Source organism: Staurois parvus, unplaced genomic scaffold, assembly GCF_062004578.1.
Source record: "Staurois parvus isolate SC_StPar_1 unplaced genomic scaffold, SC_StPar_1.0 ptg001384l, whole genome shotgun sequence".
NCBI classification, from domain to species: Eukaryota; Metazoa; Chordata; class Amphibia; order Anura; family Ranidae; genus Staurois; species Staurois parvus.
The window spans coordinates 34,677-58,716 of record NW_028319180.1 but is presented as its reverse complement, the minus strand read 5'-3'; the positions used below and the strand labels follow the sequence as shown (position 1 = coordinate 58,716).

At 45.5% G+C, this 24,040-nt stretch overlaps 2 protein-coding genes across 6 annotated transcripts in view; one reads left to right on the top strand and one right to left on the bottom strand.

Moving 5' to 3' along the window:
- Window positions 1-626, top strand: part of LOC149436272 (uncharacterized) — a 56,968-nt gene extending 56,342 nt beyond the window's left edge. For all 3 annotated transcript variants that reach the window (XM_089661787.1, XM_089661786.1, XM_089661785.1), the window contains one exon: window positions 240-626. In XM_089661787.1, coding sequence (XP_089517913.1) covers window positions 240-269 — 30 coding nt within the window. In that variant the 3' untranslated portion in view covers window positions 270-626. The remainder of the gene's footprint in view (window positions 1-239) is intronic.
- The window catches only part of MTFMT (mitochondrial methionyl-tRNA formyltransferase), a 30,561-nt gene continuing 7,092 nt past the window's right edge, over window positions 572-24,040 (bottom strand). For all 3 annotated transcript variants that reach the window (XM_089661782.1, XM_089661783.1, XM_089661784.1), the window contains 5 exons: window positions 19,804-19,879; window positions 17,396-17,487; window positions 8,703-8,784; window positions 7,414-7,481; window positions 572-6,254 (listed from right to left, as the gene is read on the bottom strand). In XM_089661782.1, coding sequence (XP_089517908.1) covers window positions 6,060-6,254; window positions 7,414-7,481; window positions 8,703-8,784; window positions 17,396-17,487; window positions 19,804-19,879 — 513 coding nt within the window. In that variant the 3' untranslated portion in view covers window positions 572-6,059. The remainder of the gene's footprint in view (window positions 6,255-7,413; window positions 7,482-8,702; window positions 8,785-17,395; window positions 17,488-19,803; window positions 19,880-24,040) is intronic.

Sequence of the window (24,040 nt, the reverse complement as noted above, 5' to 3'; positions counted from 1 at the left end):
ATTACCGGTTGAAGTAGCGCAGTGCAGTATAGCAAAAAAAAAAAAGGCCTGGTCATGAAGGGGGTAAAATCTGAGAGCTGAAGTTGTTAAAATGCCACGTGGTTTAGTTTTTGTATATTCTATATGAAATAAGAGAAGGCGGCCATACTAGCATTTTGGTTCTGTAAAGTCTCTAGATCTTTGTCCCTTCCATTCTGTGTGATCTGATGTTCTGTTTGTCGCCTCCCCCCTCCCTCCAGTGGTATCTTCCTTTGGTGAAACCATCCTGAGAGGAGTACGCTGCTCTATTAAATATTCTCGGAATATCTCCTACGCTTCTTCCAAGGCGCCACATCACTGCCGCTCATCACTTCTGTACCACGAAGGACGACACATTGCTGGACAATGTAGGACTGTGAGTGACATCCAACTTTTACTGCTGCCGAAACCTCAATTTTATGCTGAAAAAAGATGCAAGATGACACTAACACTGGTGTTTTATACAGAGAAAAATGAAGGTATTTATTATGGACAGGTGAGCCTTCCGCTAGTCCGGTCATTCTTCCTACATAAATCACAAATCAAACAGGAATTCTGCATTTTCATTTATTTATTTTATTAAACAATAAAATAAGATTTTTGCTTCATTTTCTGTTTTAATTAAGCATCGTTAAACCTTTCTGAACATTCAGCACGTGTAAAAGGAATATGATCGTCAGGAAATCTGAACAGGCAGAAGGAAGTTTATATGTCCTGTAAGTAATGTATTTCCATGATTGACTGAACACAATCATTGTACAAGGACTGGAAATTAAAAAAGAATTGTATAACTAATTAACTCATCTTAAAACTGCCCCCTCCTGACACCTATGATACCCAACCTGTACAAGAAAGATCTGTGTACTTGGCTATTTTCAAGCCGCGCTGGTCTGGTCACGGGATCTGGCTGGAGGGGAGTGTAGACAATGGATGGGCAATTGAAGCCTATGGGTGACGTCACAGCTTCAGGCTTTACTAGATGTTGTTGGAGCGCTCTCCCCTTTCGCCTGCAGCAGATGCAGGGGAGATCACGTGACCGAACCAAGCAGAAAATAAGTAGGTATACAGATATTTCATATACAGGTTTATTTGCGACAAGGCTTGACAAATACCAGGTCACCATGGCAAACAGAAATTGTGTCCTGGCACCTGGGTTCACAAACACACGCACACTGCCCTCCCGCTGACTGCGATGCAAAATTGCATCCCATTGACTTCAATGAAAAAAATGGCTTTCATTAACTTCAACGCAAAAATGCCTCTTATTGGACTTCAATGCAAAAATGCTCCCTATTGACTTCGACGCAACAATGCCTCTCATTGACGTCAATGCAAAAATGCCTCATATTGACTTCAATGCAAAAACATCTTTTATTGACCTCAATGCAAAAATGCCTCATATTGGACTTTAATCTAAAAAATGCCTCCCACTGACTTCAAAGCAAAAATGCCTCCCATTGACTTAATTGGAAAATCGCATCTCATTGGACTTCAATGCAAAAATGCCCCCTGGTTACTTCAATGCAAAAATGCCTCCCATTGGCTTTAATTGAAAATTCACCTCCCACTGTCTTCAATGCAAAAATGCCTCCCATTGACTTAATTGGAAAATTGCATCTCATTGGACTTCAATGCAAAAATGCCCCCTGGTTACTTCAATGCAAAAATGCCTCCCATTGGCTTTAATTGAAAATTCACCTCCCACTGTCTTCAATGCAAAAATGCCTCCCATTGACTTAATTGGAAAATCGCATCTCATTGGACTTCAATGCAAAAATACCTCTTATTGGACTTCAATGCAAAAATACCTCTCATTGGACTTCAATGCAAAAATGCCCCCTAGTTACTTGAATGCAAAAATGCCTCTCATTGACGTCAATGCAAAAATGCCTCCCATTGACTTCAATTCAAAAACGGATCCCACTGACCTGAATGCAAAAACACATCCCACTGACTTCAATGCAAAAACTCCTGTCAATAGCAATCCTATGTGAACACTTTTCTCTACATGCCACTCTACTCTTATCACTTGCAAGTCTAGAACGCACCGCTACGAACTCGTACAGGGCTGTTTTGGTAATGGAACTCATGCGTGTGGATGGTATCGGTGTAAACCACCTCAAGGAGTAACACATAATATCTAGCCTGTCATGCAAATTTGTGAGTTGGGATTGTGGTGGAATCTCTGTGTTTGCAAAACGCAGGTTCAGGTGTCATTATTTTCAATGGCACCTAGAACATGGAAGTCAATCATATAGGATCAGCAACAAGGTGAGGATGGAACTGTAGAGACTTTATTTGAACAGAGAGTATAAAAACGTTGGAGAAGACAAGCGACACTAACGCCTTTCAGTCACAAGACCTTACTCAGTTGTTTTAGTTTTGTTCATATAGGATTGCTATTGACAGATGTTTTTGCATGGAGGACAACGGGAGGCGTTTTTTGCATGGAGGACAACGAGAGGCGTTTTTTGCATGGAGGACAACTGGAGGCGTTTTTGCATGGAGGACAACTGGAGGCGTTTTTGCATGGAGGACAACTGGAGGCGTTTTTTGCATGGAGGACAACGAGAGGCGTTTTTTTGCATGGAGGACAACAGGAGGCGTTTTTGCATGGAGGACAACTGGAGGCGTTTTTGCATGGAGGACAACTGGAGGCGTTTTTTGCATGGAGGACAACGAGAGGCGTTTTTTGCATGGAGGACAACGAGAGGCGTTTTTTGCATGGAGGACAACTGGAGGCGTTTTTTGCATGGAGGACAACGAGAGGCGTTTTTTGCATGGAGGACAACAAGAGGCGTTTTTTGCATGGAGGTCAACGAGAGGCATTATTTGCATTGAAGTCAGTGGGAGGTGTTTTTTGCATTAAGGTCAATGAGAGACATTTTTTGCATTGAGGTCGAGAGACGTTTTTTGCATTGGGGTCAATGAGAGATGTTTTTTGCCTGGGGGTCAGTGAGAGACGTTTTTTGCATAGAGGTCAACGAGAGATCCTATATGATTGACCTATTGGTTCAGCAGATGGAGACCACAGGAGTCGCACGGTGAGATCTATACTCCTTCTGGAATATGTTATGAGGGTTGCAGCACTTATCTTTGGCATGTGTGACCTAGAACGTGCGGTGGTTTTGCCGTCATGATTGCGTGGCAAATCGCATCACGTGACGCATTAAGTTATTTTGCCACGAGCGCTGACAACCAATGCTACGCTGAAAAAAAAAACACTGTCTCCTTTTTAAGCTGGCTCCTAGATTTAAAGCAAACTTGTCCAGCCCTGTGTTAGCATAGGTGTTAGAAGGGGAGGGGCAGTTTTAAAGCTAGTTAGGTGTGACTGAGAATTCTACTTTAACCAATCCGAGCCTTCCAATTCCTGTCTCCGGCGCACAACAAATCTCTGTTAGTTTGCATTAGCACGAATATTGTGCTATCCATACATGTCAGACATTTGCGTTAAAGCGGAGCTCCACCCAAAAGGGGAAGTTCCACTTTAAGCACTGCTCCCCCGCTCCTCATTAAGAATTGACACGCGGGGAGCGAGTAACCGAATTTGACAGGTACCCGCTCCCACTTCCGGTCCGATCGCCTAGGCGATCGGAAGTTGTCCTCCTCCTTCCCTCCCTGTAGACTTTTGGGACACATGACAGGTCCCAGAAGACTACAGGACCATTCATGAAGTGCAGCGCTACTCAGTGGGTACCCGGCTGTGAAGCCGCAAGTTATCACAGGCGGGTGCTCACACTGAAGATGCCGGCCTCCTGCAATACAGGACGGCCGGTGAAGCAGGCTGCGGGGGGGACACCGCGGGACCGGCAAGTGGCTGTTTTTTTAAAAGTCAGCAGCTACAGTTTTTGTAGCTGCTGACTTTTATTTTTTGACAGGGTGAGTGGAAATCCGCTTTAAGGTGCACAGTATGTTCATCTTTTCATAAAAAATGGAAAGGTGAAAACACTATGGCCTCCATAGTACTCAGCGTACATTACCAATGACCAGCAGGGAGGCCACTAGGGTCTCCTCTGCCATAAAAACCCAGTCTGTGATGGTGGTTTTTTTTTTTTTTTTTTTCCTTTTTTAAGAGAGAGTTTAATTTCCTGGGTATAGTATCCCCATTGGCAAGGTTGATCCTGACCTTCCTGTCCGTTGACATGCCATTCCTTACAGGTGGAATGTGTGAAACAGTGCTTCTCGGCCCGGTCTTTTCTCACCATCACAACCATAGGTTGCATGCTGATATCTCTGCCCGAGTTGTCGATGGCAAAGGTACGATTCACAATATTTTCAAAGAATTACTTTTCAAAATAATATCAACAAATCAAATAAAGTCCTGACCATACTCTGGTTGCACGACCATAGGAAGAGGCCTCTGATTCAAATCAAATGAATTGCCCAATTCCACAGTCTGAATTCTCCATACAAAAAAAAAAATAAATTACTAACACACCCCTCAAATAGAAGCCTTTCATCGTGTTCCTAATGGTGGAACTATGTTCCCATCGAATCTACTTGTTTTACAGTCTTAAAGGGTAAGTTCACCTTTCAGTTCCACGTTCACAATGCTGCAGCCGCTGCCCTCTCCCCACGTTCCTTCTTCCCAATGCTGCAGCCGCTGCCCTCTCCCCACGTTCACAATGCTGCAGCCGCTGCCCTCTCCCCACGTTCACAATGCTGCAGCCGCTGCCCTCTCCCCACGTTCACAATGCTGCAGCCGCTGCCCTCTCCCCACGTTCACAATGCTGCAGCCGCTGCCCTCTCCCCACGTTTCTTCTTCCCAATGCTGCAGCCGCTGCCCTCTCCCCACGTTCCTTGCTTCCCAATGCTGCAGCCGCTGCCCTCTCCCCACGTTCCTTTCTTTGCAATGCTGCAGCCGCTGTTCTCTCCGCAAGTTCCATGCTCCCAATGCTGCAGCCGCTGCCCTCTCCCCACGTTCCATGCTTCCCAATGCCGCTGCTCTCTCCCCAAGTTCTATGCTCCCAATGCTGCAGCCACTGCTCTCTCCCCAAGTTCCATGCTCCCAATGCTGCAGCCACTGCCCTCTCCCCACGTTCCTTCTTCGCAATGCTGCAGCCGCTGCTCTCTCCCCAAGTTCCATGCTCCCAATGCTGCAGCCGCTGCTCTCTCCCCAAGTTCCATGCTCCCAATGCTGCAGCCGCTGCCCTCTCCCCACGTTCCTTCTTCGCAATGCTGCAGCCGCTGCTCTCTCCCCAAGTTCCACGCTCCCAATGCTGCAGCCGCTGCTCTCTCCCCAAGTTCCATGCTCCCAATGCTGCAGCCGCTGCCCTCTCCCCAAGTTCCACGCTCCCAATGCTGCAGCCGCTGCCCTCTCCCCAAGTTCCACGCTCCCAATGCTGCAGCCGCTGCTCTCTCCCCCCAAGTTCCACGTTCCCAAGGCTGCAGCTGCTGCCCTCTCCCCACGTTCCTTGTTCCCAATGCTGCAGCCATTGCACTCTCCTCTGACATCAGTACAGGGAGAAGCTCCCCGTACTAACTGTCACTTTTTAAAAACAGGGCAGCTGTGTGGGGCTCCGCCCACACAGCCGAGTCATTCATTCACAGATTTCTGTGAACGAATGAACCACAAGTACCGACATCCTTTTCGGATGCTGGCTTGTAGTTCTCAATGAACTACCACGGCATTGTGGAGTGCCGTGGCAGTTCATTGATTCTTCCTTTCAGTGTATCGGCTTGCCCGTACAGGATGGGCAGAAAAGCAGATATACTGACAGGTCTGCAGGAGACTTGCATGGCACCAGCGATCTGCTGATCGCAGATGCAACGCTTTACAAAAATAATACATGCACATTTTTTTTTTTTTACCTGCAAAAAAATGTGCATTTATTATTTTTTTTTGTCAAAAGGTGAACTTATCCTTGAACATGGTAAAAACAAGAATCTTCCTGCTGGCAACAGTCGTACATTTACCCGTATAGATTGGTAATCTGGGAAACAATCTGGTCACTGTTGGTGATCCCATTCCAAGCTCTAATAATGGACAGCCGGCATCGCTCCCCATTGACACATCCGTACTTCTGTCCTTGGCGGCAATGTCACGTATTCTGTACAGACACAGATTTCTGCTTTGCTTTCTTAGGTTTTTCTGGTACATACAGTGTAGAGAAGCGGCACTCCTCCATAGGCAAGCTTGAATTCGGCCTGAACCAGGGGTGCAGGTAACCATTATAAAAATCCTTGGCTGACAGTTTCCTCTTTAGTTTCACAGTTCTGACTCCAACCCATCCATCCTGCCAACACACATAGAAATGCTGGAGTTTACAAAAGGAACAGCTAAAAGGAAGACTGAAACAGCGTTTGCACACCAAAAAGACCCTCATCAACCAATTAGAAGACAGATTATAATGCTCTGTACTGGTGTTGGAGATACAACAGCATGTACTATATAGTATTGTGTGTTAATATCACTTGACCAGTAGATGGCACTGTACACTAAGGTTACTAGTTGTGCATATGTGTAAAACTTGTTGGTTCTCTCTCTCTTCAAAAACCAAGATGTCTGCTGAAATGTGTTCTGTATATTTGCAACTTAAGCCACACAAGTAAAACAGAGTTCTGCCTCACAAGCTACCAGGGTCTTCTCTAACACATAACCAACAACTGGAAAGGGTAAGGTAAAGCCTAGTACACACGTCTAAATGGGTTCAACCCCAGCGAGCTGAACGAAAAAAAATCTGACAGCTCAGAAGGAGCTGATGTGCTAACTATCCGATGTTAGTATAGCCATCTCCCCCGCTGCGCTATTGTATTCTGACAGGGGAGACGCATGCGCACTTTTCCCACCCCCCCTTCCCGCCCCGCCAGAACACTCTGGTCAGTGCTCTTAGCCATTGGCGGAGAGCACTGATCAGGTGCCAACTGGCAGACCATTTTCAGTCATGCCCCTTCGATCCCGTCCTACATTCGGCCCGTGTGTACAAGGCTTAAGCCCTGGTTCACACTGATGCGGTTCAGCGTTTTCAATGCGAATTCCGCACCTCATCAGAATCGTACCCCGTTCATGCGAACCGCTACGGGTGTGTATGTTAACAACACCCAGAAATCGGTCTGCAAAACACAGTGCGATGTGCAGAATCAGATCGCATAGGTGTGAATACCCGTGCGTTCCGATTCTACTGCGGACCAAAAAAAGGGTCCTGCGTGTTTTTTGGTGCGGGTGCGGTGCGATTAGAGCCATACAAAAAGTATGACCGCACACAAATCACATGTGATTTGCATAGGAATACGGTGCGGTTCCTGTGCGAATCACATGCGATATACCGCACCGCATATATGTGAACCCGGGCTAAATGTTGATTAATTGTTATGGTGTGATAATTCAGTAATTACAGGGAATTACTAAGCAGACGTTTACCAATTGTAAGCAGATAAAATACAATCAGAGCTCACCTTGCATCGCACTGCCAAGATCTCAGGTCCAGAAAGATATCGAATAGCTCCAGGGACTTTTGAAAAATCTGCAACCAAAAGAAACCAGAATCCTAACTGAGGCCCAACTACATGACTGATTTCAGCATGCACTGCACTGGTTAACCAGTTCCCTACCAGAGAATACAATAGTGGGTTTACCAGCCCTTTCCCCAGCTCTTAGTCCTGAAAGCTGACACGTCCCCCTGTGTACCTGCAGCATCCGGCAGGAAAGGAAAGACGGCAGTATTGCCGGGGGAAGGACAGGGGCCGGGCACACAGGGAGGGGATCAGGTGTGGGCAGGATAGGTAGGATCAGGGGCGGACTGACCATTTGGAAACTCGGGCACTGCCCGAGGGCCCAGGGTCAGTAGGGGGCCCTATGAGATGCCCCTGCTACCTTTTTCATAGGCTTTTTTAAGTTTGGGCAAGGACACAGGGGCCCCATGATCCCCTATTGCCCGGGGGCCCCATGAGTTGTCCGTCCACCCCTGGGTAGGATGATTGGTGCAGCAAGGCGGGGGAGGACAATTACAGGGTGGGGGGGCGAACGGTCCTCCTGTAGGGGGCCTGGGCACACATTAGGGCCCAGACAGGAGGATCAGGGCAGGGAGGACAATTACAGGAACTATGCACGGTGTGTCTCTCCTTCCAGCAGCTGAATGCCAGTGGGAGGGAGAGGGGGGAAACCTGGCTCTCAGCTGCTGTAGGGAGAGACACACCGTGCATAGTTCCTGTAATTGTCCTCCCCGCTCTGATCCTCCTCTCTGTCCGGGCCCTCCTGTGTGCCCAGGCCCCCTACAAGAGGACTGTTGGTTCCCCCCACTCGACAGCCGTGTCTCAGCCATTTAGAGAAAGACTTGTATTTTTATTAATACCAAGCTTGCTCTGATTGGCTGAGGTGGAAAAGCAGTGGGGACATCACACCCTCCACCTCAGCCATTCAGAAAAAGCCCTGTATTCATTCACAAAGCTTCCTGTGAAAGGCAGAGCAGCACAGTTTTGTTCCAGGAACAGGATGGGAAGTCCCCGTACCTCTGCTGGAACAGAGCGCTGTATTCTGTAGGTAGCTGATAATACATACTGTTTATACAGCGCTGAAAGAAAGCACATGCAGTAGTGCAGCAAATCATTTTTTGGGGGACCAACTTCGTCAAAAATGAACTACTGAAAGATAAATCAAACATTTAAAATAAAAAAATTGACAAGAAAAGGTTTACCGAGAAAAAACACTGCAGCCGTTAACACCAAATACTATTCATTCAACAAACCTGAAGTGATTAAAGGATCTGGAACTTCTATAAAACCGATCAGTTTAATAGGGGTGCCCATCCATACTGCTTGTAGTGGCATCTACAGAAAAGCAGAAATCCAATTATATTTTGCAGAATTATACATCATGTAATATACAGTATCTCCCAGAAGTGAGTACACCCTCACATTTTTGTCAATATTTGATTCTATGTGACGTCTATGTGTCACGTTTCATGTGACAACACTGAAGAAATGACACTTTGCTACAATGTGACGTAGTCCGTGTACAGCTTGTATAACATGTAAATTTGCTGTCCCCTCAAAATAACTCAACACACCGCCATTAATGTCTAAACCGCTGGCATATTGACACGACGGAGTGCGCATGCGCGGCCGGCGGGACGGACATGTCTTGATGAGGCTCCGCTTTCCCATCGGGTGACGGCACCCAGAAGCGGCGGGTCCCGGCCCGCGATACACTCTAAGGGGATCCGATCCCCTAGGCAACTATCCCGGAGTCTGATCCGCCCGGGTCTGTGGCGGATCCTCCGCTCCAGGTCAGAGTACTCTGACTGAGGACTCGATCCCCGCTGCGAGCTGTGCACAGGCCTGCCCACTGCTGCACACAGCTCACCACTGCACACAGGCTGAAGAGGGAGAGAGCTGGGGGGGCTGAGTTCATTATAACAGCCCCCCCTCCCTGACAAGCGGCAAAATGGTTAAAGGGGCATCCCGGCACCAGGTCACCCCATCAACCAAAACCATCAAAGAGGCCCTGGCAAAGGCCTCCACCAAAATGGCCACCGCCCCAACACGTGGAAGCAAGCAAGCAGCAGGGGCATATGCAGCCCTGCAGGACCCGCAGCCCAGCCATCCCTGCAGGTCTGAGGGTGAGTCTGACACTGAAACCGATGTCCCTACACAAGCCCTGATGCCTGACCTTACACCCCCTGACCTATTATCACGCTTTGAAAAAATGCTACACAAAGCTCTGAAGCAAACCTCAGACCGCATCACTGCTACGCTATCTAGGGAAATCCGTGAACTAGGACAATGCACAGCGGACCTAGAACAGAGGGTAGATGGTCTTGACGCCTCGCTTCAGACACACGCGGATGACCTTGATCTTCTGCGTGACGAAAACGCAACACTATTAACACGACTGGAGGACTTTGAAAACCGAGCGCGGCGCTCAAACCTACGTATCCGTGGCCTTCCAGAAACGATCGTCAATGTCCAATCCACAATAACAGCTCTCTTCCAAGAGCCTGCCCCAGCCATCCCAATCGACAGATTGGAATTGGATAGAGTTCACAGAGCGTTAGCGCCACGACGCGCGGATGCTCCACCGCGTGATATTATAGCCAAGCTCCATTTTTTCCGTACTAAGGAGCAACTCCTACAAGCTGCCTGTAACGTGGAATCTCTACAATTCCAAAGTCATCCCTACCAATTATTCCAAGATCTATGCCCCACAACAATCTCCAAGCGCAGGGCTATGAAACCCCATCTACAAGTACTTCAACAACACGCTATACAATATAGGTGGAGCTTCCCTTTAGCAGTGCGATTCCGATACCAGTCCCGAGATTTCACCTACAAAACTCCAGAGGATCTTTTAGACACCCTACGGGTCCTGCAACTACATCCCCCAACGACGCCTTCAGAAAGCACCAAGCGGAGGTTCACATCCTGCTCGCCGCGGAAGTCCCTCCCCGCATGTGCAACTGAAGGTCAATTCAATTTTCACAAGAGGGGGCGTTTTTCGTCTCCAGGACTAACCTCACAAGATACCATGGACTGAACACTCCTACATTTATTTTTCCCTTTTCCCCCCCTTTTTTTTGTCGCACACACCATACGGTGTACTCGTTTGGTTATCAGGGCGGTTAATACCGCTGTTATCCTTTCTCCCTCTACCTGTTGAATTTTGGTTGCCCCACTACCTGGGGATTGTTCTACACCCCCCTTCGGTGCTACATTATAGCTTATATTTGGGATCCTGGACTTCGGCGACATGGGATGCTACACCCCTGCGCCAATGTGGTCCTACCAGCACTACTAATGCCGTCTGAGTCTAGGATCATTGATTTTCTTGAATGTTCTTTTTATGCACCTGTGGACCTTGCCACCGTTTGTTAATTACATTGCTGTCATCCTCGCGGTCCGCGTACCTGCACACTCCACCCTAGCCCCTGTGTTATTGGTTATTTATTAACACTTGGGCTACTATTGTTCCCTGGCCCACCCTGTTCAGGGTGTCCTTGGGAACCCACCTCTTTGGCCACTAATGGCCTTTTACACCCCTTCTTTCCTGTTACCTGTCTCATACCCCTCCTCCTTCCTTTCAACATGACTCCATGACTTTGCGCAACACACTCCGTAATGCTCTCATCCCCTGCAGTAATCGACAGGCTACATCCCGAGTGGGAGTGCCCTGCTATTCAAACCACTATGCACTTTATCCATGGGCTCATTAAATATCCTTACCCTGAATGTACAGGGTCTCAATATTCCACAGAAACGGAATAAGGCTTTCCGAACCTTTGCTACACTTAAAGCTCACGTGGTCTGTCTACAGGAAACACACTTCACTCCCAACTCCACTCCTAAGTTTTTTGGTCCTCAATATCCTCAGGTCTATACAGCCTCTGCCACCACCAAACGCAGGGGGGTACTGATTGCCTTCCACCGCACAACACCTTTCACGCTATGCACCGAATGCAAAGACCCGGAGGGTTGTTACCTCCTGTTAGTAGGGCAACTCCTAGATGTGGATGTTACCATTGTTGCATACTATGCCCCAAACCAAGACCCCTTACCATTCCTCTCCCACCTACTATTGGTTATAGACCATCATAAGCGCGGAACTTTAATTGTTAGCGGAGACTCTAACAGTGTAATATATCCCTTTCTCGACAAATCTCCTCAACCATCCCCCATCCCTGCCCCTAAACAAACCTTCCAAGCCATACTACAACGTTATTCTTTGATAGACACATGGCGGGAACTCAACCCAACTAAACGCCAATACACCTTCTATTCTCATCCCCACCAGTCATTCTCCAGGATAGACCATATTTTCATTACCACCGCCTCTTCCTCTCGGCTTCTGACCTCTGAAATAATTCCAATCCCCCGGTCTGACCATTGCGCCGTATTCACGGCTATGGCCTCGTTAGCCGCATCCCCCACTGAATCCTCTTGGATCATTAATGATAACCTGCTTGCAAACCCAGCACACTGTCTAGAAATCGAAGCAGCATTAAAAGATTATTTCACTCTTAACCAGTCGCCCGATATATCCCCTCTCCTGTTATGGGAAGCGCATAAACCGGTATTGCGAGGGTTCTGCATTAGCAAAGCATCCTTCTTAAATAAAACCAAAAGGCAACAACGTCTCTTACTGGAGCAAACCTATAATCGTTCCCATCAAACCTTTAAGACGGCTCCTACGCCGGCCAATCGTGAAGCCTTGGAGCGATCTAGATTGGCTCTAGATCTCTTTCTCACAGATCAAGCTGAACTCACTTCGTAGATCTAGACATAAATATTATACTAGGGCGAATAAACCCAATACATTCCTCGCCCTCTCACTTCGTAGGCTCGACCAGCTCACTAAACCTATCTGGATTCGCACCTCCTCTGGCAACCTTACTAATAACCCAGAACATATTCTACAGACCTTCCATAAACACTTGTCACAGCTCTACTCTTCTTCCACACCCTTGACCCCGCACAAGCTGATATCCTTCTCACTTCCATTTCCTTCCCGAAACTCTCAGAGTGCCAGTTGGCGGCACTTGAGCGACCCATCTCCCCTGCCGAAATCCTAGACACTATTAAAAATCTAAAATTACGGAAACGCCCAGGACCGGATGGCTTCTCTGCTACCTATTATAGGAAATTTGCTCACCTCCTCACTCCCATCCTTACTAATGCTTTTAACGCTTTACTATCTGGCCACACCTTCAACCATGAAACAGTGCAAGCGAACATTTCAATGATCCCAAAGCCGAATTCTGATGACACGCAGTGGTCCAATTATAGACCAATCTCTCCTTAACATTGATATCAAACTGTTAGCAAAAATCCTCTCTTCACGTCTTAACTTGTGTGTTGGTTCTCTAATTCATAACGACCAAGTGGGCTTTATCCCAACTAGACAAGCAGGAGATAACATCAGGCGTGCATCTCTTTTAGCAAACTTAGCCAGGTCTCGTAATATTCCTGCCTGTTTCCTCTCCCTAGATATCCGGAAAGCATTTCATACCGTCTCATGGCCATACCTCAACTATATTTTGCATCGTTGGGGTTTTGGCTCACACTTCTTAACCTGGATCTTCTCGCTGTATCGAGAGCCTTCAGCCAGAATTAGGTATCTGGGGCACAGGTCAGCTCAGTTCCCGATTTCCAGAGGCACGAGACAGGGCTGTCCTCTGTCCCCCCTGCTCTTTGCCCTGGCTATAGAGCCCCTATCCCTCTTAATCAGAGCTAACCCGGATGTTAAGGGACTCGAAATAGGGGGCACACATCATAAATTATGTCTCTTTGCGGATGACGTCTTGCTCTCTCACATCTCCATTGACTTCCTCGCCTTCCTTACTCCGGCTTCGAGAAGTTTGGCGAGCTCTCGGGCCTAATAATAAACCCTAATAAATCAATAGCACTCAACATTTCTCTCCCCCCTATAGAATTGGCGCACTTGAAGCAGATTTTACCATTCCCTTGGTCACAGTGCCATATCCCTTTCTTGGGAATCAAACTGACTCCTAAGCTATCAGACCTTTACGTAGCGAATTATCTTCCGATGCTAAACCATCTTTCTGCCCTTCTGACCGAATGGTCTTCCCTTCCCCAGAATAGGCGGAATAGCAGTTATTAAGATGTCAATCCTCCCAAAAATTCTATATCTGTTTAGAGTCCTCCCAGTCCCAGTCCCCCCTCCATACCTCCGCACACTACAGCGTCGCATCTTTTCCTATGTTTGGGGCAATACTCGCCCTCGTATACCTCGCTCCACCCTCTATCGCCCTAAGATCAGTGGTGGTCTAGGCCTACCCGATATTAGCAAATATTATCTAGCAGCGCATTTAGCCCAGTTACCTAAATATCATGCAACTTTTGAAATCCCTCAATGGGTTGTGCTTGAATCGATTGAATGTGACCCCTTATCCACAGCTAACTTGCTCTGGTTGAGACCAATAGACCGTCGCACTATATCCAACTCCATCACGTCTCACTTCCTATCCTTATGGGACAAATTGAAAACCCGCTATCTCCTCCAATGTCCACATAATCCTATGCTCTCGTTCCTGCGAAACCCAGCTTTTCCCCCAGCCTGGCAGACACCCCTTTTATTCAAAGCCTGGTCCTCTGCTAATTTATTCCGTACACATCATTTCCTACAGAGGAATAAGTTTAAATCCTTTGCCTCGCTGCGGGAAACGCATGGCCTCCCAGCCTCCGAGATACTTCGGTACTTGCAGCTGCAACACTTTTACGTCCCCTACACCACAATAATCAATCGACCAGACGCCATGTCTCTCTTTGAACGAGCGTGCTGCAAAGACCCTCATAGATGTGGGCTTATCTCCTGCTTATATTCACTCTTTACTGCCTCGATTACCGCGTCCCCCCCTCTGTATACCCACAAGTGGGAAGTGGATTTGGGTAAGGAATTCGATCCGTCTGAATGGGACCGTATTTGGGCCAACACAAAATCATCCTCACAGAACATTATAGCATTGGAAACGAATTATAAAGTCTTAACCCGCTAGTACTTGGTCCCGGTGAGAATCGCAAAATTCACCCCTAATTACTCGCCCAACTGTTTTAGAGGCTGTACAGACCCAGGAACACATTACCATATGTGGTGGGACTGCCCAATAGCCCGAATCTTTTGGGATGAAATTTTCGCCATGTTATCTACACTTAGCACTATTACCCTACAACCCAACCCAATGACCGCCCTACTCAATCAATGCCCCCCTGGCATCTCCAATTCGCAATTTAAGCTCATCATGCAAGTTACGACAGCGGCTAAACAGGTTATAGCGAAATCCTGGAAATCCGCCACCCTAAGTGTCGCGGCCGTCAAAACCAGAATAACGCAAGCCATGATACATGCAAAGGTGGAAGCCACAATTCTCAACACGATTCCTAAATTCTTGCGCATATGGAGCCCCTGGGTAGAGCGCTTCCTCCCGCCTAATTTTGACGAATCTCTCCTTCTCCCCTGATTTGTGTACTATGCGCTAAAGATATTGTCATTGGCCCTTTGTACGCAATACGTAAGGGTTATTGTACACTTGCTGAACGCTCATGGAGTCATTGTTGCTGTTCCTCTTCCCCTCCCCCCCCCCTCCCACCCCTGTCTGACCCCCCTTCAAACTTCCCCCTATTTCCTTAATGCATTTGGGAGACATCACTTTGATTGGCTGGAACAATAAAGTCTTTTGTTGTCAACTTTTACCTACCTGTTTCCGCTAGTAATGTATAGACAATTGTACTATGACCCTCATTCATATTGGTTTTTTTTCATGTTCTATTGCCACTTCAATGCCCAGCATACATTAGCAATGTCTCTTTGTTTGTCCCACTCTGATTTATTGGTAATAAAATTGTTTGAACAAGAATAAAATATTGACACAAATGTGAGGGGTGGACTCACTTCTGGGAGATACTGTAGGTGAGTTACACTGGTTTCACAATGCAAGGGTTCATAAAGAGAAAAAATAAAAAAAGGATTGTCAGGATGGATTAGAAGGGGATGGGAGGGAGGGAGGGTTGGTTAAAAGTTAGTTTTATCACATAGTGGGGCTTTAATGATTCATTAACCACCTGCACTCTGAAAGGTTTTACCCCAGGGCTCAACAAATCCCAGGTCGCCATGGTGACTGGAAATTGCAGCAGTAATCTGGACTCGGTCTCTCCATGTGTGCACCCCTCCCCCACGGGTGCAGCGGTGGAGATGTCTGGTAATTGAGGCCACTGCTTTGTGGCCTGCTGGAACAGGATCCAGCGCTCGTTTGCAGGAACCGATTCCCTCTTCTGGTGGGAGGGGCTGTGATGAGCGCGGCACAGCTGCCATTCTGATTGAGGGCTTCCCCTTGCTTGATAGATCACAAATGCCAGGCTGACCTGTCAGAATATCTGCTTGCCGTACAGGGATGTACGGTCAAGCAGATATACTGACAGGAAGCTTCAAGCTCCACAGTGCTGCGATAGTTCATTGAAAACTACAAGCGACAGCTGCTAAGGCTGTTGAGACTTGCAGTTCATTCATTCACGGAACTCTGTGAATGAATGACGCGGCCGTGTGGGCCACAGGTGACCGTATCCTTTAAGTGGTTAATGAATATCAAGCAACATTAATTTGGTGTCTCTTATGTCTGCCTGGAATTGAGCTTTGGCTTGCACTTCGTAGAAAGGCAACAAAATATGCGCTTTGTCAAAGAAAAAGCCAAAAGCATACATATCCTGGCTTGACAAAGTTGCTTTGAATCTAGAAGCCAGCTAAAAAAAATTAGGAGCCAGTTTTTTTAAATCAGCCGTCCGTCACCTGGAACTGCGAGGAAAAAAGAAAGAAAAGGCACATGAGAAAAAAAAGAGAGAGACAGGAGAGAAAAGAGAGAGGAAAATGAAAGGGAAAAGAAAAAGAAAGAGGAAAGGGAAAAGGAAAAGAAAGAGGAAAGGGAAAAGGAAAAGAAAGAGGAAAGAAAAGGAAAAGAAAGAGGAAAGGAAAGGAAAAGAAAGAGGAAAAAGGAAAGGAAAAGAAAGAGGAAAAAGGAAAAGAAAGAGGAAAAAGGAAAAGAAAGAGGAGAGGAAAAAGGAAAAGAAAGAGGAGAGGAAAAAGGAAAAGAAAGAGGAGAGGAAAGGAAAGGAAAGGAAAGTAGAGGAAAGGAAAGGAAAGTAGAGGAAAGGAAAGGAAAAGAAAGAGGAAAGGAAAAGAGAAAAGGTTAGATGAAAGGGGGGAAAGAAAGAGAATGGAAGAAAGAAAGGGGGGGGGGAGAAGAGAATGGAAGAAAGAAAAGGAGAAGGGGTTTAGACATCTGACCAGGAAGGGGGAGGGGATCAGACACTGCAGTAGGAAGGATGTTCAGAATACAACACATAAGAATTCAGAGTGTATAAATTAGGGATGAAAGGGGTAGAACAAATAATAAAAGAGTGAACAAACTGACACTACGCACCATTATAGAGCCTCTCTCCCTCAGCCATCCCGACCTGCATACTTTCCTACACTCCGATTTCAATTCGAGCAGGAGGTCACATGGCCTTGGCAGTCACATGACTGATGTCCCCTCCTCCAGCCCATGTTTCAGGAAGCTGAAGTCAGCCAGTGGTCTGTGCAGTTCCATGTGGTACAGCTGGAGATGCAGCGCGGTGGGGGCGCTGTCAGCATGCTCTGCCAAACTATCGATCGGAGCGCATTACCTGAGAGAGCTGTGTGGGGTGTACACTGGTGAGGGGGCCAAATCTCTGGATCAGTGAGCGGTGTCCCGATGCCTGAAAGCAGACGGCCTGTAAAGAAGCCAGCCTGTAATTTCTAGTCGCCATGGAAACCTGGCGCCTGGGATTTATCAAACCTTGCTGTATATCTGAAATCAAGTTACTGTAAAGCCATCTTGTACGAAGATGAATATGTAAAAAAAATGGAACATCGAACAGTTTTAAGATATTTCGTAAGTAGCTGTAAACGGATTACCGCAAATCCAACAGCACGTTCCAGACGCATCATTTCTTCTGGAGTTTGCTCCTCCCATCTGACACAACTAAGTGCAGCAGAGATCTTGGGGGCTGAAAAGAAAATCAACACATGCAGCAGCAACATTAGATCCTTTTCCATATCTTTGTAATTTTTTGGGTTGCAGATAAATTTGCAGCTCTCAGACAATGTAAGAAAGTGTAACTCTAGTGAACGATATACACTGCGATAATATCAGCAAACCGTGATATAAATTCGGTATCCAAAATAAATTGTGATATAACACCCTATTTGACACTTCAAAAGTCCCACTTTCACCCTTGAAAGTCCAAAACCATAAATAATAAACCTTTCCAGTGTCAGTGAAAAAATTATATACTTGTGTAAAAAAGTCCAAGATTTCAAACAATTATTCCTCCAAATTCCGCTTCATCATCCCCGTGTATTTCCAAAAAAGTGTATACCTCCAAAGGAAAAGAAAACCAAATAGTGCATTATCCTCAATTTATAGTGACTTATTTAAATATAATCCACAAAAATATTTATAAAACGTGTAAATCAAAGAAACTCAAAATAGTGAACAACACGTGAAATCGTGAAACACTCTGTGTACACTCCTATAGTGTTCACATATGTGTATATAGGAGTGTACACAGAGTGTTTCACCATTTCACGTGTTGTTCACTATTTTGAGTTTCTTTGATTTGAAGAAAAATAGATCAAATTTGTGTTGTTCCTCTAAAAAAATTGAAGAAAAGTGATTAGACTGTTCAAAAAAAAAAAAAAATCGTAGTGTTTGTAATCTTTCTTTACAAACTCAAACATTCACTATATAAACTGAGAAATGTTTGAAGATTTTGCTTTCCTTTGAATGACTTCATGAATATTTGGTTGTAGTCGCACTGTTTCTGAGAACTGCTGTACATCTGTGTTGCATGGAGTCACCCAACTTCTGGCCCCTGTGATCAGGTATTCCAGCCCAGGATGATTGGACCACATTCCACAGTTCTTCTCTATTTCTTGGTTTTGCCTCAGAAACGGCATTTTTGATGTCACCCCACAAGTTTTCTATTGGATGAAGATCCGGGGATTGGGCTGGCCACTCCATAACGTCCATCTTGTTGGTCTGGAACCAAGATGTTGCACGTTTACTGGTGTGTTTGGGGTCGTTGTCTTGTTGGAACACCCATTTCAAGGGCATTTCCTCTTCAGCATAAGGCAGCATGACCTCTTCAAGTATTCTGATGTATTCAAACTGATCCATGATCCCTGGTATGCGATAAATAGGCCCAACACCGTAGTATGAGAAACATCCCCATATCATGATGCTTGCACCACCATGCTTCACTGTCTTCACAGTGTACTGTGGCTTGAATTCAGAGTTTGGGGGTCGTCTGACAAACTGTCTCCGCCCACTAGACCCAAAAAGAACAATCTTACTTTCATCAGTCCACAAAATGTTGCCCCATTTCTCTTTAGGCCAGTCAATGTGCTCTTTGGCAGATTGTAACCTCTTCAGCACATGTCTTTTTCCCAACAGTGGGACTTTGTGGGACTTCTTGCAGATAGCTTGGCTTCACATAGGCGTCTTCTAATTGTAACAGTCCTCACAGGGAACGTCACACCTTCTTTCATCTTCCTGGAGCTGATTGTTGGCTGAGTCCGCGCCATTTTGGCTATTCTTCTATCCATTCCAATGGTAGTTTTTCCCTTTCTTCGACGTCTTTCAGGTTTTGGTTGCCATTTTAAAGCATTTGCGATCATTTTAGCTGAGCAGCCGATCATTTTCTGCACTTCTTTATATGTTTTCCCCTCTCCAATCAACTTTTTAATCAAGGTACGCTGTTCTTCTGAACAATGTCTGGAACGACCCATTTTCCTCAGAAATTCAGAGAGAAATGCACTGTAACCAGCATGTACAACATTTGCTGCCTTCCTTCCTTAAATAAGGGCAAGAATTGCCACCTGTTTTTCAAAGAATGAATGACCTCACTAATAGAACTCCACACTGCTATTATTTTGAACACGCCCCTTTCAATGAGTGATTCAATGACACAGAATCAGCAGCATGCATGTCATGACTGTTGGGTCTGTTGGATTTCTATGACTCTACTACACCTGCTAGGAAATTATTTGCCATGTAGAAATATCATTTCTATCCAAAACAGTGATTGATCCGGTTAGTGATGTCTGACTGCTAGTATTTTGAACACAACTGTATTTTTTTCACTGACACTGGAAAATTTTAATATTTATAATATCAGCAAACCATAATGCCGAAATACACGTCCTCTGCTGTTCATCCTACAACGTCCTTTCTGATTGTTAAATGTAAGACTTCATTATAACCATCCGGGAAAGAAATAGTCTTTTTGTGGTTCTTCTCAGAGTAAAAAGAAAATACTTACCAAACGTTACACCTTCTTTTGGTTGCTCTTTAGTGAAGCTTAAACAGTCAGGTAAATTTTTCAAAACAGATACAAGCTAAAAAAGAAAAAAAAAAAGTAATATTTTAACAAAAAGTCCAACCATCCCACACACAAACTAATTAACTGGCATTTTCTTCATTGATATGAAGAAAAGGCCATTTCACCAATTAAGATTTGTGCCCCATGTATGATGACACACAAGCACATTGCATTAGCATGTAAGTGGCTACAGGACCCCCTGGTCAAGGGGGTGGCATGCACAAAAGAACACGGTCACAATCTGCATTTTATCACCTTCAAGACCCAAAAATGTTGGTATTCGCACTTTGCATTGTATTCGCTAACCACTTCAATACTGGACACTTTAAACCCGGGTTCACATATGTGCGGTATGTCGCATGTGAATCACACAGGAACCACATTGCATTCCTGAGCAAATTACATGCGATTTGTGTGCAGTGCGATCGAAGTCGTACATTTTGTATGGCTCTAATGGCACCCGCACCAAAAACGTGCAGGACCCTTTTTTGGGTCCGTACTAGAATCGGATCGCATAGATATTCACACCTATGTGATCCGATTCTGCACATCGCACCGCATTTTGCGGACTGCTTTCGGGGTGTTGTTAACATTCACACCAGCAGCGTTTCGCATGAACAGGGTGCAATTCTGATGCAGTGCGGAATTCTGAATTCCGCACCGCATCAGTTTGAACCAGGGCTCACTCCCTTCCTGCACAGGCCAGTTTTTAGTTTTCAGTGCTCTCATATTTTGAATGACTATTGCGCGGTCATGCAACACTGCACCCATATGAAATTTTTATCATTTTTCTGAGACAGATAGAGCTTTCTTTTTGTGGTATTTAACCACCACTGGGGTTTTTTACTTTTTGCAAAACGAATGAAAAAAAAAAACAATTTTGCTTTGTTTCTATTATAAAATTTAGCAAATAACTAATTTTGTCCTTCACGGATGTGCCCTGATGGGGATGCACTGATGGGCACGGATGAGGAGACACTGATAGGCAGCGCTGATGGGGCTGCACTGATGGGCACGGATGAGGAGACACTGATAGGCAGCGCTGATGGGGCTGCACTGATGGTCAGTGCCCTGATTATCAGTGTAAGTCCCCATGTATACGGGACACTTCTGAACGATGGAAACTGACTGCTGGAAAAAGTAGGTTAAAAAAAGTCTGTTTAGCCACGTTTGCATAACGCCTTTATGTGCGTTTGCGTTTAGAAGCGTTTTTTAAAGATAAGCACAGGAGAACCTCCCAAATTCCCAAAATGCACTGAAAAGTGGTAAATTATTAACTATTTCAGATTGTTTCAGAGAAATACAGAGAGTAGAAGCAGAGAGAGCAGTATGTGTTGAGATTAGCTTAGGTGTGAGTTGCTCATTAACATTTCTTTTGTTTCCAAGGGTGGGAAAGGTGTCTGGTGGAGGGAGTCATTAAGGCCACCTGGCAGGGGGTCTTCATGAGGAATTTGAGGTGTGAATGATCATTAACCACTTGACCTCCTGAGGATTTACCCCCCTTAATGACCACGCCTCTTTTTGCTACTTGGCGCTGCACAAATTCAACTGATAATTGCGCGGTCATGCAATGCTGCACCCAAATGAAATTTACGTCCTTTTTTTCGCACAAATAGAGCTTTCTTTCGGTGTAATTTGATCACCTGTGCGCTTTTTATTTTTCACGCTATAAACAAAAAAAGGCCAAAAATTTTGAAGAAAAACAATATTTTTTACTTTCAGCTATGAAAAATATATAGTAAACTCAAAGTTGGTTATAAATTTAGGCCAAAATGTATTCTGCTCCATGTTTTTGGTAAAAAAAAAATCCCAATAAGTGTATATTGATTGCTTTGTGTGGAAGTTATAGCGTCTACAAACTATGGTATAGATACTGCAATTTACGCCATTTTTCTGCTATACAGCGCTAGTTTAACAGACAATTGCGCGGTCATGCAATACGGTACATAAATGAAATTTACATTCTTTTTTTCCCCACAAATTGAGCTTTCTTTTGGTGGTATTTTATCACCTGTGCGGTTTTTATTTTTTGCGCTATAAAAAAAAAGGCTGACAATTTTGAGGAAAAAAAAACAAAATTTTGGACTTTTTGCTATAAAACATGTCCAGTAAAAAAAAAATCTAAAAATCAAATTTAGTCATAAATTTCTGCCAAAATGCATTCTGCGACGTCTTTGCTAAAAAAAAAACCAATACGTGTAAATTAATTGGTTTACGTGAAAGTTATAGCATCTACAAATGGCGGGAAAGATACTGAAAATTTTTATTTTTATTTACACTAATAATGGCGCCGATCAGCGACTTTTGGTGGCAATCAGCGACATATGGCGGCGACCAGCAACTTATGGCGGGACTGCGGCGGACATTTTGACACTGGGGGGGGGGAACTGACTTGGGGTCACTGACATCCCCAGTGACACCAATACAGTGATCAGTGAAAAAAAAACACTGAAACTGTACTAATGTCACTGGGGAGGAAGGGGTTAACATTTTTAGAATTTGCTGTGTAAGGGGAGTGTTTTACTAGGGGGCGGGGGTGTGTACTGGAGGGGGAGGGAGGAGCTGATCGAGGGAGAGAAACTCTGCAGCTTCTCACAAGCTGTCAGAGAACTGGGCTGTGTGTAAACAATGCAGCCCTGCTCTGTGTCAGCGATCACCGTCAATCGCGGGAAAACGGCCGGTAAAAACCGGCCGTGACCCGTCGGCTGACACCCGCGGGACAGGTCGGGCGGGCGCACGCCCCCTACCTGTTTTGAAGGCAGCCGTTTTAAAACGTGCTTTTGCCTACGAGTGCCGCCCTGCCACCGTTTATATGCGGTGGCTGGGCGGCAAGTGGTTAACATATCTTTTATTTCCAAGGGTGGGAGAGGTCTGAGGTGTGAATGGTCATTAACATTTTTTTTTGTTTCCAAGGGTGGGAGAGGTCTGAGGTGTGAATTGGTCATTACAATGTGTGACAGGCTTGGTAGGAACATCCTGTGTTCAGTGTTTTGTCCATCTGAGCACCTTGAAAATGCTTTGCATGCAATTTTCATGTTGAAAAAAGGCTCCGGACAGCATCGGGAACTGGAAGAGTTAAAAAAAAATTTCAAACGCTTATAAACGCAATTTGCCACGTTTATCCGCATTTGAAACGCTGATAAAATCAACTGAACGCAAGTTTTCTGAGTTCAAAAAAACGACTGTAAACTCAAATGCCTGAAAACGCCTGTAAACGACGATGTGCACATGGACACATAGGAAAACATTAGGGAGAGTTCAGGGGCTACTGAAAAAAAACGCTGAACAGATCCTAAACGTGAGTTTATCAGCTGCAGTGTACATGAACCCTAAATGTTCCCTGTCAGTATTGCTGGTTACCGACTCTCCTCTTCTCAAACTGTGACAGCGCCTGAGGAAAGGAATGCCAATCAAGTTTATTTACATTATGATCAACTGTGAGTGGACACAGCTGATCACATGGTAAAAGGCTGCTGTGATCGGATCTTTATTGCAATTACAGAGCGTGCCGGCGCATGGGGAGCGGTTCTGGAAGGACGTCTTTAGACACCCTCCCAGAACTAGCTGACCACGCTGTAGCCATCTTTTGGATATACTGTGGTTGCACACATGGTTAGGGTGTGGAGGTCTGGGCGTAGCCCTAAACTAGAACCAAAATGGCTCTTTCATACGTGTTGGTTATGAAGAACGAAGCAATGCTCATTAATGCTCCTATGGCGTATATCAAGCATTGAAAACTCTTCGAGAACGTGCGATAAATGCCCATGGAGGCGTTGCTTTTCTAGTGGGAAGTGATACCGAGGAAATGATCTAATCTTACAGTATGCCGATACGGGATATATTACAATAATTATATAAAATAAAAAAACAGCAGCGATGTGATCACACTCACCATTGTTCTCCTCCTGCTCCCTGGAGGCCAGTTTTTCCTAAGGCTTCATATACATGAGCCTACCCTGATCGTCGGCAGTGGGAAAATCGTGGCAAATACGCTGTACAGCACTTGCTGCGTTTTGTGTTTTCCCGCGGTCGATGGTCAAAACGTTCCTATCTTTCGCGTTCAGGAGAGGGAGGTTTAACCTCACCTAAACGCGGCAGCTCCTAAAATCTGCTAATAGCTTTTGTCTACATGGACACACAGGCTTTTATGGAGTTGAGTTCAGCTTTGGCAAAAAAA